Source organism: Tripterygium wilfordii, chromosome 22 (assembly GCF_013401445.1).
Source record: "Tripterygium wilfordii isolate XIE 37 chromosome 22, ASM1340144v1, whole genome shotgun sequence".
NCBI lineage: Eukaryota > Viridiplantae > Streptophyta > Magnoliopsida > Celastrales > Celastraceae > Tripterygium > Tripterygium wilfordii.
Window position 1 is genome coordinate 13,341,340 of NC_052253.1, and position 16,954 is coordinate 13,358,293.

The 16,954-nt window shown below is 38.5% G+C and overlaps 4 protein-coding genes across 42 annotated transcripts; 3 read left to right on the forward strand and 1 right to left on the reverse strand.

Annotated features, from left to right (window-relative positions):
- Positions 1-569: 569 nt before the first annotated feature.
- Positions 570-4,497, reverse strand: LOC119991098 (probable transmembrane ascorbate ferrireductase 4). 3 transcript variants are annotated; one of them, XM_038837303.1, is made up of 4 exons: positions 4,121-4,497; positions 3,987-4,038; positions 3,709-3,905; positions 570-808 (listed from the first exon to the last, which is right to left on the reverse strand). In XM_038837303.1, the coding sequence occupies exons 1-4, from the start codon at positions 4,268-4,270 to the stop codon at positions 800-802; spliced, it is 408 nt and encodes a 135-aa protein (XP_038693231.1). In that variant the 5' UTR covers positions 4,271-4,497; the 3' UTR covers positions 570-799. The 3 variants fall into 3 exon arrangements, with proteins under 3 accessions (XP_038693231.1, XP_038693230.1, XP_038693229.1); XM_038837302.1 differs by having other exon boundaries at positions 579-814; positions 4,121-4,496; XM_038837301.1 differs by lacking the exon at positions 570-808 and having other exon boundaries at positions 3,501-3,905; positions 4,121-4,494.
- Positions 940-3,314, forward strand: LOC119991099 (clavaminate synthase-like protein At3g21360). Its single transcript, XM_038837304.1, has 2 exons — positions 940-1,370; positions 2,149-3,314. The coding sequence occupies exons 1-2, from the start codon at positions 1,005-1,007 to the stop codon at positions 2,746-2,748; spliced, it is 966 nt and encodes a 321-aa protein (XP_038693232.1). The 5' UTR covers positions 940-1,004; the 3' UTR covers positions 2,749-3,314.
- A 1,708-nt stretch (positions 4,498-6,205) lies between the features above and the next one.
- LOC119991100 lies at positions 6,206-13,457 on the forward strand. Of its 37 annotated transcripts, none has more exons than XR_005466147.1 (5): positions 6,206-10,123; positions 10,934-11,017; positions 11,132-11,229; positions 11,709-11,938; positions 12,410-12,914. XR_005466147.1 is itself a non-coding variant. In XM_038837310.1 (4 exons), exons 2-4 carry the CDS (start codon positions 9,338-9,340, stop codon positions 12,639-12,641), a joined length of 354 nt encoding a protein of 117 aa, XP_038693238.1. In that variant the 5' UTR covers positions 6,210-8,589; positions 9,274-9,337; the 3' UTR covers positions 12,642-12,914. The 37 variants fall into 37 exon arrangements, 7 of the variants coding, with proteins under 7 accessions (XP_038693233.1, XP_038693238.1, XP_038693239.1 ...); XR_005466160.1 differs by having other exon boundaries at positions 6,206-8,589; positions 9,274-9,388; positions 10,934-11,269; XR_005466161.1 differs by having other exon boundaries at positions 6,206-8,589; positions 9,274-9,361; positions 10,934-11,269.
- Positions 13,458-13,784: 327 nt separating this feature from the next.
- On the forward strand, positions 13,785-16,930 carry LOC119991104 (clavaminate synthase-like protein At3g21360). Its single transcript, XM_038837314.1, has 2 exons — positions 13,785-14,726; positions 15,480-16,930. Exons 1-2 carry the CDS (start codon positions 14,361-14,363, stop codon positions 16,077-16,079), a joined length of 966 nt encoding a protein of 321 aa, XP_038693242.1. The 5' UTR covers positions 13,785-14,360; the 3' UTR covers positions 16,080-16,930.
- The last annotated feature ends 24 nt before the right edge of the window (positions 16,931-16,954 follow it).

Below are 16,954 nucleotides of genomic sequence, written 5' to 3' on the forward strand. Positions count from 1 at the left end.
TTTATTTATCGTTATAATCGAATTTTAGACACACATTTGTCTAACTCAAGCCACCTCTTGTTGTTGATTATTATTATATTTAAGAATGCTTGAATATACCTCTCCCAACAAAAATTATAAAATAAAAAAAAAACAAAACCATGTTTTAGCCCAACCATGGAGGGACGGCAATTACAGACTGGGAAAGCCAATCCTTTCTTCTTGACTCTACTCTTCCATCTGTCACCTTTTGAGAAATATTATTATATTTTCTGATGCCATTTTTTGGATTATTCATTCAAACAATGCTTATTGGGTTCTCCGATATTAGGTAAACCGGTTAATTACTTGTGGTTTCAATTTCCTTAATTTCCAAGATTCTTACTTTCGAATCAAAGGGAATATAAACTTCCAATCATTTTACCTTGGATTTGTAACAGAAACACAAGAACAAAGCTTAATCCCACGTAAGAATCCATATATTACTACGGACAACCATGACGATAATAACATTAGGGGAATAGATTCAACTTTGAGTGAACAGCACAAAAAAAAAAACAGAGAAATTACATATTGGTAACTGAGAACAAAACTCGTTTAAATTTATCATTTATACATTCGATATGGACATAAACTATAGCTGTCAGACCCGCGCGCACACACGTTTCCCATTAGATGAGAGGGTAGGTGGTGCCAAATCTCAACGCGTGTCTACAAGGGTATTGCTCCCAATGAGAATCGAACTCAAGACTTCCCGACTCCATATGGTTTGACTCAGATAGATTTACCGCCTAAACTATCATTGAGCGGTTACATTCTCCTATATTTCCTGCAGCTGCATAATCAAATTGAGTAAAATATCTAGTCACAAAACGACACAAAAGGAATCTTAAATTCGGCCACCTCTTTTGGATGCCTTGTTGTGTCGTAAAAAACCAAACAAAACAACCCTATTTATACCGAGTTTGTCACAGCAAAAAAACACCATCAACGTTTCTAACAGCAGAAAGAAAGAAAAGAAGAGGATGGATTTCTCTTGCAAGTACTTCAAGGAAGGCAAATGTGAAGGCCAAAAGGTAGTGGATGGTGAAACCATGCCATTAGTGCTAATACCACAGGACTCCAACAAGAATGACTTGGAGTCTCTTCTCTTGGCTCTGAAAAATAACAAGGAATGGTTTGAGCAGATGATCATCAAGAACAGTGCTGTTCTTCTCAGAGGATTCCAAGTCGATAATCCGCAGGACTTCAATGAAATCATCGAGACCTTCGGCTGGGAGGACATTCGTTACATCGGTCCTGCACCGCGCACACATATCTACAAACGAATCTGGACGGCCAATGAAGGTCCTCTCTCTGAGTTCATATACTACCACCATGAAATGGTTTTGGTAAGCTCCCCGATCATTTTCTCGATAAGGTTTCTTGCCTTGGAATATCCAAATCATCTTCTTCTTTTATTCTTTTTTACTTTTTTTCCTGCAAAGTTTCAAGTTTCATTCCTGCAAAGTTTCAAGTTTCATGACCAAGATTCAATCATCAGCTTCCAAGACAGAGCATCAATCAGAGTATTGGAGAGGACTCTGTCACTACCTGATGCACATCCAACCCACTAACACAATAGTGTTCACTTTGGGTTTCCAAATTCATGACTCTAAAACATGCTAGTTGAGGATGAGCATATCCATATAAAGCACTTAATGAGGACCCATCTAGGCGATGTGGGACAGAGCCACGGAGGAATGACCACATCATTCTCCCTTCCTCAAAGACACACGTCCTCGTATGACCCCACTCATATATCACACATAGGTCTCGTTCCAATACCAAACTAATGCAGATACAATCCACTAACACAATATTATTCGTTTTGGGTTTCACCCTCACGATTTTAAAATGTGTCACGCTAGTTAAGGATGACCTTCCCCGTATAAACTTCATGAGAACCTATCTAGGCAATGTGGGATGGAGGAATGACCACATCACTAACTCACTATCAATATGATCTAATGAGAATTCTTTTTTTTTTTGGCTGAAATAGTGACAAGAACTAGGTCTTGCAGGCCTGCAATAATTGTTGACCTGTCTATAAACAATAATTAGTTGATGAAACATTTCACCAGCAAAAGTTAGGATCTAAAAACATTAACTTTCTTTGATGTTTATCAGTTCAAGGACCATCCCAAGCAATTGATGCTCTTCTGTGAGATACCACCACCAGAAGGTGGAGAGACGCCCTTCGTTCCAAGCTTCCGTGTCACGGAACGAATGCTCGAGGAGTTCCCGGAAGCTGTGGCGAAAATGGAGGCAAAGGGGCTGAGATACACATTCACTGCTCTCAACGATGACAACAAGGGCTCCATGAGAGGCAGAGGCTGGAAAGATGCTTTTGGGACACCAGACCCTGCAGAGTGTGAGAGAAGGTGCAAGGCTCTAGGGATGGATGTGGAATGGCTTCAAGACGGCTCGCTTAAGACTATATTGGGGCCCCGTACTCTGACAACGGTGTTCGATGGAAGAAAAGGGCGGAAGATGTGGTTCAACACGATCGTTGGAATGCATGGGAAGGAGCTCAGTACCGCGACAATGGCAGATGGAACGGAGATACCAGAGAATGTAGTGAAGAGATGCGGAGAGATCATTGAAGAAGAGAGCATCCAGTTCAAGTGGGAAAAGGGAGATGTTCTGTTCTTCGATAATGTGGCCCTGCTCCATGGAAGAAGGCCTTCTTTGCCTCCTAGAAGAGTCCTTGTTGCTACTTGCAAGTAATTCAATCTTTCAATTAAAGTAATGCTAATCACTGTCAAATGTGACAGAAAATAAGAAAAGTATTTGTATTTTCCCTCGAGGTTTCTTGATACCATACGCCAAATATGACAAGAAAATAAGACGAATTCTAATTTCTAAGTTCCATGCTTTCTGTTTAATATCAGAAATCCAGCTCACTCGAATCAACAAATATTGTCGGTTCCCTATGTTTCTCTAAACTGTCTCACTTAACGGTACTTTAGCCCAGAATATGAATCTATTTCCCAAGTTGGCAGAATATAATGCTAACTATGACATCCACTAGTATAAATCCATTGAGAAGCATGATTTCCTCCCATAATTCTGCTGGCTAGGGCAAACAATGAGTGCACAGCGCTCTCTCGAAGATCTCTTCAATAAAACGTAAAACCAAACATGTGACCTGAATCCAGCCTGACCTTCGTAGGAAAAGATCTATTAATATGCTAATAAGCTGTTTAATGACAGCTCCATCTATCACTTTATTGTGATATACCAGCTTGACCCCCCTCCAACCATTCTCATTTTTTCTGTAGGTAAGTGGGAGTGGGAGTAGGAGCTCGAATTTGGTTACCACCCAATTCGAGTATACGCCTTAATCACCTTGCTTGAGAGATTGTTGCCTCTTTTAAGCTCATGACGGGTATTGTTAGAATATAATATTATAAAAAAAATACACTATTGTGAGAATATTTTGTACAGTTTAAGACTAAACTAATTATGGATTTATGGGCTCCATTCAAGTAGACAAGAGCTTGTCAACATCTTATAATTCAAAAAGAAAGGCTTACATCTACAAAAGTAATTGAAACTATGACAACTGTCGGTGGCTTTTGAAAGAACATTGGATTATAGAACACATTACCCAAAAGATAAATTCATCTAAAGAATATGCAACAATGGGCAAAGAAGAGAAATTTAATGTGAAGAAAATGGACAAACCTGGGCTCCAAACAAAGAAATGCAGATCAAACCCATCCAAGAATGGAGACTAAAGAAATTAGCCACAATCCCATCATTCCCATGAAACTTTGTCCAAATCCCAAAAACCCCAAAAGCCAAAGCCACTCCTTGAAGGCACAAATGCACTGATTTCTTCAAATTCCTTGAACCAGGCAGCCACCTGTGAACTAAAATTGCTGTTGAAAGAACCCAAATCAATTAACCATCAGTAAAGTCATTTCTTTTACTCCACAGACCAGTTGAACACAACCCATTACCTTCTCCACTGATGAGGATGAAGCCAATCACCATTAGCAAAGGATGAAGAACCTTGAAAATCAAGAAAAACCCATTATTATTCAGCTTCAACTAAAAGGTAAAGAAGCAAATGGGGGAAGACATGAGTACATACCGCATAGATAAGGTCTTCTTGAGAGGATGAGTGAGGAAGAAAGCTAGACTTGAAGGCAAGGGACAAGAGGAGTACCAAACCTGCGACTACAAGGCCTGAGATTCTGGCAAAGAAATGGAGTGGAACCATTGAACCAAAGACTGCAGCCATGGAGGGTTTGGCCACCACCGACAATTGACCAGCAGCAGATCTAATGCTCACTCTGCCAGTACACAGTCCCAGAGAGTAAAGCCATTACTTTCTTCTGGAACTTTGTTAGAAAATGGTTGATCGATAATCTCCCCTCCTTTGTTTATTACATAAAAAGCTCAAATTGATAAAAGTTTTTGCGAATTGCTATGCCATTAATGTCACTTGAGTGCAGACAACTAAAGATAGCTTTTTTAAATTACATTACACTGATTTTGGACGAATGGAAAATCCACATGTACACTTCAATGAATGTCACATTTTATCTAAATTTTTTTATAATAGGTGCCGCTGTTTGTTTTTTTAAAAAACAATATGAACATATTTTTAACGGGTTTAGGAGTTCAACAATTTTTTTTTTTGTCCCAAAATTACGTTTATCTTATGAATTTAATTTTTGTTAGAGATACAAGTATATTGTTGGACTCGTAAACCCATCAAAAGAAATTTATAATTTTATTTTATTTTTAAAAAATTTAAGTGTCTCATTTGTATTTCAGCGAGGTCAGACCCCTGGCGGCTGGCACCCCACAATTATCACATCACATGAAACTTTTCCAAGAGCTCTTTGGACTCTTTTTTCGTCCCTACTCGGCCCATTTTCATGATTCATCTCTAGCCCATTGGGCTTTGTTATTGCCCTTACATACCCTATTAGCCTATGAGTATTTCTAGTTCTTTGGGCTCATTATCGTTGGCCCATTTGATAAAGGCCCGTCCATATCAAGGCCCATGATAAAGACACCACAAATGACAGAGCCACAAAGGTCAGTTTTGACAAATTTGGGCTGACCGGCTGAGCATCTCAGGCTCAGCCATATAATTCCTAGAGAAATTATTTTTTTTAAATACCATTAATAAATATGTTTATCGTTATAATTGAATTTTGTATACGCATATGTCTAACTCAATCGATTGTCAATCGAACCACCTCTTATTGTAATTATTATTATATTTAAGAATGCTTGAATATACCTCTCCCAGCAAAAATTATATTAAAAAAAAACCATGTTTTAGCCCAACCATGGAGGGACGGCAATTACAGACTGGGAAAGCCAATCCTTTCTTCTTGACTCTACTCTTCCATCTGTCACCTTTTGAGAAATCTATCTATCTATCTATCTATCTAATTACTATATATAAAGTTCATAGAATTCGCGTGTTCTCGTGGCGAGTTGAGCATCTTTTCTATACTCTCTCGACTGCTCTTTGTTTTGTGTTGCAAGTGGATGGGCAAAACGGCATCGTTTTGCCATGCCTCTTTTGTTTGTTTGTGTGTTTGTTTGTTCGACTGTCGTGCACTCGCGCAGGTTATAATGATTGTCTTTGTCGTATGTCCATTTTCCCACTGCTTTGCAACTGCTACGACATGTCCAGCTAAGCTCGCAAGACGACGTCGTCTGTCACTGTATTGAAGCCAAAACGACATCGTCTGTGTACTCGCGCATTTTTTTTGGCGTATGTCAGCAAAACGACGCCGTTTTTACTATATATAAAGTTCATAGAATTCGCGTGTTCTTGTGACGAGTTGAGCATCTTTTCTATACTCTCTCGACTGCTATTCGTTTTGTGTTGCAAGTGGATGGGCAAAACGGCATCGTTTTTCCATGCCTCTTTTGTTTGTTTGTTCGACTGTCGTGCACTCGCACAGGTTATAATGATTGTCTTTGTCGTATGTCCATTTTCCCACTGCTTTGCAACTGCTACGACATGTCCAGCTAAGCTCGCAAGACGACGTCGTCTGTCACTGTATTGAAGCCAAAACGACATCGTCTGTGTACTCGAGCGTTTTTTTTGGCGTCTGTCAGCAAAACGATGCCGTTTTGTGGGGTTTGTTTTCGTCCCTGTAGACAAAACAACATCGTTTTATGCTTTGTTGTTCATATAATTGCCAAAGACGACGTCGTCTGTCCTCGATCCAGCTTCCCTTCAGTTCGTGTCTCTCTGCGGTGCATGCATCTCCATAGTTCCTCTGTCTTAGCTCCTCGATTTTTGTAATTCCCTTGCATCACTTCTACCTGAGTCTTCGAATTGGGCTTTCTGTCCGAAATTCTTGGTTGATTGGGATTCCTTGGCTGGCCTCAGTTCGTCTGTCTCTGTCCTTCGTCAATCTCTTCGCCTGGTCCAACACCTCACGTAGTTGGGGTGTTTTTTGCGGTGGGTTAGTGAGTTTGGTAGCTCTAGCGCACCCAGCTGAGAACTTCTTTCACTCGCTCATTGTCGTTCCTCTGGGTGAGGTTTTTTTTCCCTGTTCTGGTAGATTTATGATTGTGGTCGTGTATTTCTGCTTTGTCCTGCTTCGTCGAAGCTATGGGTTCGTGTATTTGTGCTTTGTTCTTCTTCGTCTTTCTATGGGTGAGTGTTTTTTTTTTCTTTTCCTTCCTGTTTTGGTGGATTTACGGTTGTGGTCGTGTATTTCTGCTTTGCCCTGCTTCGTCTTTCTTGCAGTTGTGGGTTCGTGTATTTGTGCTTAGTTCTTCTTCGTCTTTTTTTCCCCCTGTTTTGTGTGGATTTACGGTTGTTTGTCAACATATGAAATGTTTTCAGAAGATAAGAGCTTGAAGCAGTTTGTTGGTAATTCACTCTTAAATGGCTCAGTCACTGAAGTTGTGGACTCCGATTTGCTACATCAAAACGATTTGCATTTTGCTGCGAAGGAGCAATGTGCGGCATCAACGTGCTCAACTGTCTGCGATGCTCTAAAACTATGGCTTACGGTTGACCTTTTTCCAACTCTCAACCCCATTTTTTTTCACACAAAGATGCCCTCTTCTCTTTTATACTAAACTAGAGCCCAGATCAGACCTAGCGTTCGGCAAAGCTTAAGGGGCGAGATAATCAACGCTTGGTGAATTTTATGGCTTTGATCCTCTCTTCATCTTTGATTTCATATCAATTTTGGGATTTAATTTTTTCCTTTCTTTTGAGGAAAGCTTTCTTACTTTATATTTCTATGTATGATTTATTTGGCGAGTTTCTTCTACCAAATGTTTTTCTTTTCGATCTGGTTGCTTCTTAGCTTTTAATTTAGTTATTTTTTTTTGTCGAGTTAAGCTTGCATCAGATCTTCGATGTCAACAATTGAACCCTGCAGAGCTGAGTGTACAGAAGTACTCTACCCCAAAATCCCATAATCATACGGCACAAACTTAAGATTGGCCTGTAAGGTTTTCTTAGCAACAGCAAAGCCAATTATAACAATAATTGCTTATGGGTAATGTTATAATTCAACCATTGTTTTGTTGTGTAGATCATCAAAGGTCCAATCATGTTTACAGATGTATGAGCATTATCCATGAAACTATAATCTCAAGCCTTTGATCTTCACATAACACTGAATTTTCATATACTAACTGTGAAAATGTAGTTTAAATATTTAGTTTACAGATCCTCTTCCTGCAGGTGGTTGGGTGTTTTTTGCGCTGGGTTCGTGAGGGTCTTCGTGCGTTTTCTTTTTTTTTTTTTGTGAATTATAGTTTGCTTTTATTGTCTTTCTGCCTTTTTATAATTTTATGTGGATTAGATTGTTTTTTGGATTCCAGTTTGCTCTATTCATTTCTCATAGCTTCAATCCTCTACGGTTCTTTTGGGGACGTTTGTTTAGCTTAATGAAGAAAATTCACTAATTTTGTTATTCTGTCACACCCGCGTTACTTCAATGATTCTTGCCTTTTTTCTCTGAGTACTTGCTGTTGTGATTTTTTTTTATTATCCTCGCCTCCTTCTCTAAGCTTGATAGTGGTTACTTTGTGCATATGGTGTTACTTTATGAGGTCATGGCAAAATATGACTGCAGAAAGGTACTTACTGTTGCATTAGTTTCATCTTTCGAGTTAGTGTACTTGCAACTCATGCGAGGAAGGATCATCAAAATTTTTCAATATACATTCTCCAAGAATGTGATTTTCCAAAGACCTCTTTCTATCAGTTATGAGAAATTTTAGTGGTCAGAAGACTAAGCCTGTTTGTCTTCTCAGTTCTCAAGATAGTTGTGCAGAGGTGTTTTCTGAGTCTCTGAGTCTCTAATCAACCAGTAGTGTTATTCACATATAAATTGACTGTTCTTTTTACAATTAGTTTCTATGATGGTGATTATACCCTGTAGAAATTCTTTTGCTTCTTCTTTCTTCCGAACTATGAAGTTTGTTAATGAAGATTATGTGATTTTCTATGATATATCATTTTCTATGTAATTTTCTATGTTTTATGGTAACTGGAGTGCTTGATTTGCTGCGAATGTCTGGCGTGATTCATGTATTGGGTTCGAGCAAGCAGTAAAGGTTAGCGACAATCATAATATTTTTGATACATGTTCTGATTCACAGTTATGATTTAGATCAATTCTACTTCGATGTAGTTAAATTTTGGGATATTTATACTGTCTATTTGGGCCCTAATCTTTTGATTTATTGTCTCATGCGATTTCCTTTCTCTTTTGAGCTTTGGTATGGGTTTGTCCTCATGTGGCCTTTGGACCCTTCACCTGCAAAGATTCCAGGTTTATCATACACCATTTTTCTTTTTCCTACACTGATTTTTAGTTATTTTGTTTTGCGGCGTCAGCGATTATAGTGGGACGACTTGGTATAGTAAAATCTGTGAGTGGGTGCACTGATTAAAGGCTAATAGGTATGTGGTAGGCTTTTGTGGGTTGGTTGCTGAGGTTCTATGGATTGGTTCTGGTATCTCTTATAATGCCTATTAGGTATTTCTTGCATATGAATTCTGTGCTTTGATTAAATTATGGATTTGTGTGAAATCCAATGTTTATCTTCTTTAGGTAATTAGGTAGGTGCATGTCTTAGAGAATTTTTCAGGGAAGCCTTCGGTTTTGAGAGCATGGTGGGGAGAGACTTTCTTCCCAAACAATTCGGTTTCTACATTTTTTAGTTCCTTTCAGCTTCACGTGCTTCAAATTCTCAGCCATGCTATTTTTCTTCATCTTTTTTTCTCTTCTCTTGCAGAAAAGAACACAACAGTTGGGCTCTGTGGTTCAGGAGTCTCAGAGGTTGCACTCAGTATCTGTCTATGAACAGTGAAAGAAACACTACAGTTAATAATGTTCAACTTTCAAGCACGGTTGGTTTTAGTGGCAGTGATGTCTTTTTTTTTTAAAAAAATTTATATCTAATTACCTATTTTTCCCGTTTACACACAAATACATGTATGCTCATACAAAATAAAATAAAAAATATATATATATATCTCGAGAACCTGAAATGGATTCGTTTACTACTGTAGCTTGTTCTATTTGCTTCTTATTGATAAGTTGTCTGCAATTTAGCTCTTGAAATTTTATTTTTATTGAATTTATCTGATATTTGGTAGTATGTCTGAACTGAGTGACCTAAAATCTCTTTCTTACGGTAAATAGTTACCAGCGATTCTCTTCATTTTCTATTCCTAAAGAGTCACTAGGTATAAAAGTTGTGGTTGTTTGGCATGGATTATCTTCTAATGTAACAAAACAGAAACCAACAGGGAGAAGATATTAAACAAAAATCAAGTTGCTTACTCTTGTGGGTTTGTTAAGATGTAATTTTATAACTTTGAGGGTTTGATATAAAATCATCTGCTTTTCTATGGGTTTCTTTATTTTTTGTCTCAAATTTAGCCGTTGGTGGGCTGCTTTGGTTCCAGTCTCAGTTCCCTGTGCTGTTGAAACTATAAACTATGAACACAACAACAAAATTGTTGTGATTCACAACTCAATTTGTTTTTCTGGTTCCACTTTCTTCTTCTTTTTGCTCGCTGTGAAGCCTGACCAGACTCCACTGACCATTCCTTTATCCTCTCTGCGATTGTCTGCTTCAGGTATACCCACCTCTCTGATCTCACATTTATCTATATATACAGACACATATTTGGGCATACATGTATGTCCCTATGTGTATGATGTTGGGTTGTTTTCAAATTTTCAAATTTTTGGCTGTAAATTCTCTCTTTTTATTAGGGGGGCTTCTGTCCTTCATCATGGGGATAGATCTTTTAATAATCTAAATCAAAAGGGTCAGTCATTTTTTTTCATTAGTTTTGCTTCTACTCATGACATGTTATTTAACATCCAATTCTGAGCTTATTTGCTTGAATTATTTCATTCTATTTATTTTGTATTGATGCGGAGATTGATGGAATTCAGAGCTTCTACATTGATTGGTTTGTGATTTCAGTTATTTTTGTTTACTTTGATTGCTGATTCAGAGTATCTGAGTATTGATGTTTCTCTCTGTGTAGTAATTTGATGCCTAGACAACTGAATTGTAATTTTTATATACTTAAATCAACTTAGATGGGTTTTGATTGTATTCATTAATGGGATTTTGTTTGTGTATGTTATTATGTATGGTTCAAATAAGATGACTCTATGGCGTAGTTTATGGAGTGTAAGAACTTGAAATAACATTGTTTGCTTGATGTGTCAATTCTAGACTTTTGGGACTGAGAATGAGAGAATGTCTAGAGATAGTTCTCAGAAGAGTACATGGAAGGCACTTGGTGCCCTCAAAGACACGACCACTGTTTAATTGGCTAAAGTCAATAGTGATTACAAAGTATAAGCAGCTTAAATGTCATTCTTTGGATAGTTACTTAAACCCCTTTTGTGTTTTGAACTTTATGCTACAGTATTCAACTTTGCATCAATGGACATTGCTATAGTTTAGGCTACAAATCACGATGAGCGCCCTGTAAGGGAAAAACACATTAGAAGTGGGTGGTCTATCACAGTATTCAATTCGATTATTATAACTAATGTCGTATTCCCATTGAAGTTGACAATGGTTAAGGGAAAACTTATAACAATGTATTTGTTTCTCCTTTCAGCAATTTATGCTGCTCTTTTGGCTACTAGACCTCATGCAGATGTGGCCTACTGCATCCATGCACTTGCCAGACGGTTATCAAAGACACATAACTGGGAAGTACGTCTTCGCACAAAGAATCTACTTTAATGAAATCATTGTAAGCATCATCCTTGCATTTATGGAAATAAGGTTGTAACTAATTTTGTATCAAAGAGAGACTGCATTTTCCTTCACTTAATTAATATCTATTTAACTGATATCAACAATTTAATTTAGTGAGTAAACATTTATGGCAGTTCATGCCACACCTTTGACATGTTATGTGTGTTTGTTGCCTTTAATTTTTTGTCCCTGCTTGCCTATTCGCAAGAACAACTGGGTAAGGAGGGGTCTAGGATAATAATTTTGCACTCCTGGTCAAATACAAATTTGCATATTACCATTCTTCTCATGCACCTGTTATGTTACTATTTACTGTACAGTTCACTAAGGAGAAATTTCTTTTGAATATGAGCTATACTACATCCTCACATATGATATTAAGAATCCACAATGGTGATAACTTGCTCACTTTCCTCTCTGTATAAATAACGCAGTTTAGTTGGTGGTCATGGGCGGGATTCATGAAAATGTCACTAACATTCCTTTATGTGTCTCCAAGCAGCACAAAATGTAATTTACAAGTAGGTGGATCTTGAATAGTTATGAGGCGGCAGTCCAATGATTATCGTTGGACATGGCTACAATCACACGTTGCTATATGGAGTGGGATTCTCTTATGCTACCAATAGCTCATTCTATGAGGCAGTATATGATAAGAGAACGGGTATAGTTTACTCCTCATCCCTTTTGTTTGCTCTTACACATTACATGGGAATCTTAACATTAAACTCTTCAACACCATTTTGTTTGATAATGAAGAGGCACCCCCTTTTATGGAAACTTTAGATTGTTGACCTGCATAGGTATCTTAAAGGTTCTAGAGACGGCACTGATTTAGTGTGTGAGAATCAAGTTGATCTTTCTTTTAGTTCTTTAAATTCTCTGGAAAAGTTTAGTTTCTCAGTCACTTAAATTAGGCTTTGAGCATATTCTTTCAAATCTACCATTACATGGTGAATGACCTTGATTAGGAAAATTTAGCATCAACCTTAGCATTTTTTTAATTCTCTTGCTTTTTTTGTCCTCCTCATATTAGGTGACTTTTTTTTGTCTCAGTTGCTTCTGTGCTTTTGGTGAGAGTGTTTTTTTGTTTACTTCATCATAATGTTGCTTCTTTTCCCTTCGCTATTTCTAGCTTCTTTGCTTCAGGCCATTACACCGTGAGACTTCTTTTCCAACCAACTGAAGGAGAGGCTGCTGCATCTTACATTACAACAGTAGCTCTTGGTGATGCTGAATCAATATTTGGAGTAAACATTGATAGTCAAATACCCACTGGAAGGAGGACGCGTTGTTTTGGTGCTAGACTAATTGGGAGCATGAAATCATGGCCACCTCCAACAGGTGATAAGGATGATCGAAATTGAGCTTGGCGGGGTTGGATTCTGCATCAACTGTTTAAGATAATTTGGTCCCTATTCCAATGATTGATCAGTTATGTTGGTTCAGTGCATTTTTTGATTACACATTTGTTGCTTTGTTTCTTTTAATTCTTGATTACATATGACGTGTTTAATGTGTAGATTCGGCAAAAGCAAGAATGACATGGGTAGCAATATTGTTTGCCTGAGATAAATTTAATTTGTTTACATTTTAAGTTTGCCTAAATGTCATTCTTTTGCATGGGCCAAAAGGATAAATAAACACTTGATTGGTTACTTCTACATTTTTAAGTTACTTCCAACAGCTTTCTTGGTACAAGTGAATGGTGATGGCCAACAAGAAAAAAAATGTTCATTGTCAATGGTGATGGCTGACCAACAGGGAAAAAAATATTCATCGTCAATGGTGATGGTCATCATATTCACTGCCTTTGAATTAGCCTTGCTTATTTCTGTTTATTGCGGTAATTTTCTGTTTTCCTGTTTTTGCTTGATATTTGTTCTATGAATTGGCTATGCTGTCCATAAATTTGCGTTTCTAACGGTCGCTTATGAGGTTGCGTAAGAGATTTTGATTTAGAGTTTTTGAGTTGGATCCATCTGTTTGAAGTTACCATCATGAGAACAAATATCATGCTAATAAGTTAACATCCTATTGTCCTGTCCTGCGACTATACCTATGTTACAGCGTTTCTATTAATTCTTGATTAAATATGACGGATTTAATGGGAAGATTGAGCAAAAGAAACAATAACATGGGAATAACATGGGGCAATCTTTGTTTAGATACAGGAGCAATATTGCGAAGCATTGTGGATTGTCCAAAATCAACACTTGGTTACTTCCCCAAAACACCTCTTCAATTGCAACTCCGACGACCCTATGTAAAATGCATCTATCCACCTTCCCGCAGCAAAGCGCGGGTATGATGCTAGTATTATTATATTTTCTGATGCCATTTTTTGGATTATTCATTCAAACAATGCTTATTGGGTTCTCCGATATTGTAAACCGGTTAATTACTAGTGGTTTCAATTTCCTTAATTTCCAAGATTCTTAAAAAAACTTTCGAATCAAAGGGAATATAAACTTCCAATCATTTACCTTGGATTTGTAACAGAAAAACAAGAACAAAGCTTAATCCCGCGTAAGAATCCATATATTACTACAGACAACCATGACGATAATAACATTAGGGGAATAGATTCAACTTTGAGTGAACAGTACAAAAAAAAAACAGAGAAATTACATATTGGTAACTGAGAACAAAACTCGTTTAAATTTATCATTTATACATTCGATATGGACATAACTTATAGCTGTCAGACCCGCGCGCACACACGTTTCCCATTAGATGAGAGGGTAGGTGGTGCCAAATCTCAACGCGTGTCTACAAGGGTATTGCTCCCAATGAAAATCGAACTCAAGACCTCCCGACTCCATATGGTTTGACTCAGATAGATTTACCGCCTAAACTATCATTGAGTGGTTACATTCTCCTATATTTCCTGCAGCTGCATAATCAAATTGAGTAAAATATCTAGTCACAAAACGACACAAAAGGAATCTTAAATTCGGCCACCTCTTTTGGATGCCTTGTTGTGTCGTAAAAAACCAAGCAAAACAACCCTATTTATACCGAGTTTGTCACAACAAAAAAACACCATCAACGTTTCTAACAGCAGAAAGAAAGAAAAGAAGAGGATGGATTTCTCTTGCAAGTACTTCAAGGAAGGCAAATGTGAAGGCCAAAAGGTAGTGGATGGTGAAACCATGCCATTAGTGCTAATACCACAGGACTCCAACAAGAATGACTTGGAGTCTCTTCTCTTGGCTCTGAAAAATAACAAGGAATGGTTTGAGCAGATGATCATCAAGAACAGTGCTGTTCTTCTCAGAGGATTCCAAGTCGATAATCCGCAGGACTTCAATGAAATCATCGAGACCTTCGGCTGGGAGGACATTCGTTACATCGGTCCTGCACCGCGCACACATATCTACAAACGAATCTGGACGGCCAATGAAGGTCCTCTCTCTGAGTTCATATACTACCACCATGAAATGGTTTTGGTAAGCTCCCCGATCATTTTCTCAATAAGGTTTCTTGCCTTGGAATATCCAAATCATCTTCTTCTTTTATTTTTTTTTACTTTTTTCCTGCAAAGTTTCAAGTTTCATGACCAAGATTCAATCATCAGCTTCCAAGACAGAGCATCAATCAGAGTATTGGAGAGGACTCTGTCACTACCTGATGCACATCCAACCCACTAACACAATAGTGTTCACTTTGGGTTTCCAAATTCATGACTCTAAAACATGCTAGTTGAGGATGAGCATATCCATATAAAGCACTTAATGAGGACCCATCTAGGCGATGTGGGACAGAGCCACGGAGGAATGACCACATCATTCTCCCTTCCTCAAAGACACACGTCCTCGTATGACCCCACTCATATATCACACATAGGTCTTGTTCCAATACCAAACTAATGCAGATACAATCCACTAACACAATATTATTCGTTTTGGGTTTCACCCTCACGATTTTAAAATGTGTCACGCTAGTTAAGGATGACCTTCCCCGTATAAACTTCATGAGAACCTATCTAGGCAATGTGGGATGGAGGAATGACCACATCACTAACTCACTATCAATATGATCTAATGAGAATTCTTTTTTTTTTGGCTGAAATAGTGACAAGAACTAGGTCTGGCAGGCCTGCAATAATTGTTAACCTGTCTATAAACAATAATTAGTTGATGAAACATTTCACCAGCAAAAGTTGGGATCTAAAAACATTGACTTTCTTTGATGTTTATCAGTTCAAGGACCATCCCAAGCAATTGATGCTCTTCTGTGAGATACCACCACCAGAAGGTGGAGAGACACCCTTCGTTCCAAGCTTCCGTGTCACGGAACGAATGCTCGAGGAGTTCCCGGAAGCTGTGGCGGAAATGGAGGCAAAGGGGCTGAGATACACATTCACTGCTCTCAACGATGACAACAAGGGCTCCATGAGAGGCAGAGGCTGGAAAGATGCTTTTGGGACACCAGACCCTGCAGAGTGTGAGAGAAGGTGCAAGGCTCTAGGGATGGATGTGGAATGGCTTCAAGACGGCTCGCTTAAGACTATATTGGGGCCGCGTACTCTGACAACGGTGTTCGATGGAAGAAAAGGGCGGAAGATGTGGTTCAACACGATCGTTGGAATGCACGGGAAGGAGTTCAGTTCCGCGACAATGGCAGATGGAACGGAGATACCAGAGAATGTAGTGAAGAGATGCGGAGAGATCATTGAAGAAGAGAGCATCCAGTTCAAGTGGGAAAAGGGAGATGTTCTGTTCTTTGATAATGTGGCCCTGCTCCATGGTAGAAGGCCTTCTTTGCCTCCTAGAAGAGTCCTTGTTGCTACTTGCAAGTAATTCAATCTTTCGATGAAAGCAATGCTAATCACTGTCAAATGTGACAGAAAATAAGAAAAGTACTTGTATTTTCCCTCGAGGTTTCTTGATACCATACGTCAAATATGACAAGAAAATAAGACAAGATTTCTAATTTCTAAGTTCCGTGCTTTCTGTTTAATATCAGAAATCCACCTCACTCGAATCAACAAATATTGCCGGTTCACTGTGTTTCTCTAGAGACGGTACTTGAGCCCAGAATATGAATCTATTTCCCAAGTTGGCAGAATATAATGCTAACTATGACATCCACTAAAGCATAAATCCATTGAGAAGCATGATTTCCTCCCATAATTCTGCTGGCTAGGGCAAACAATGAGTGCACAGCGCTCTCTCGAAGATCTCTTCAATAAACGGAAAAACCAAACATGTGACCTGAATCCAGCCTGACCTTCGTCGGAAAAGATCTATTAATATGCTAATAAGCAGTTTAATGACAGCTCCATCTCTCACTTTATTGTGATATACCAGCTTGACCCCCCTCCAACCATAAGTAACTCCATTTCTGCTGGTTAAGGTTCGACAATGGATTTTATTCAATGATTGTAGCATACTAGATCAAACAGAGTAATTTCTCTCCTACCGGGGATCTCATACTCCCCCGGCCATAAACATAAAATCCATAACTCCAATTGCTAAGTGAATACCATTTAGTTGACCTGTACGTGTTTGAACTTTGAACAACCTCGGTTAATCAAGTCTCTTTGATAAGAGTCAATACTCTTATCTTTATAAGGTTCCTCAATGATATTCAATGCTCAATCTTCCCTTTGCAGAGTATGCCAAAATAGGGGGGAGGGAGGGAGGGAGGGAGGGGGGAGGGGGGGGGGGGGGGT

Excerpts from the sequence above, each read along its gene's own strand:
- LOC119991098 (XM_038837301.1), bottom strand. The coding sequence starts at position 4,270 with ATGGCTGCAGTCTTTGGTTCAATGGTTCCACTCCATTTCTTTGCCAGA. Across the intron at positions 4,039-4,120 it reads AAGAAGACCTTATCTATGCG|GTTCTTCATCCTTTGCTAAT; the intron begins GTATGTACTCAT and ends TTGATTTTCAAG. Across the intron at positions 3,906-3,986 it reads CATCCTCATCAGTGGAGAAG|CAATTTTAGTTCACAGGTGG; the intron begins GTAATGGGTTGT and ends TTCTTTCAACAG.
- LOC119991099 (XM_038837304.1), top strand. The coding sequence starts at position 1,005 with ATGGATTTCTCTTGCAAGTACTTCAAGGAAGGCAAATGTGAAGGCCAA. Across the intron at positions 1,371-2,148 it reads ACCACCATGAAATGGTTTTG|TTCAAGGACCATCCCAAGCA; the intron begins GTAAGCTCCCCG and ends GATGTTTATCAG.
- LOC119991100 (XM_038837305.1), top strand. The coding sequence starts at position 9,892 with ATGGGTTTCTTTATTTTTTGTCTCAAATTTAGCCGTTGGTGGGCTGCT. Across the intron at positions 10,124-11,131 it reads TCTGCGATTGTCTGCTTCAG|CAATTTATGCTGCTCTTTTG; the intron begins GTATACCCACCT and ends TTCTCCTTTCAG. Across the intron at positions 11,230-12,409 it reads CAAAGACACATAACTGGGAA|CTTCTTTGCTTCAGGCCATT; the intron begins GTACGTCTTCGC and ends CGCTATTTCTAG.
- LOC119991104 (XM_038837314.1), top strand. The coding sequence starts at position 14,361 with ATGGATTTCTCTTGCAAGTACTTCAAGGAAGGCAAATGTGAAGGCCAA. Across the intron at positions 14,727-15,479 it reads ACCACCATGAAATGGTTTTG|TTCAAGGACCATCCCAAGCA; the intron begins GTAAGCTCCCCG and ends GATGTTTATCAG.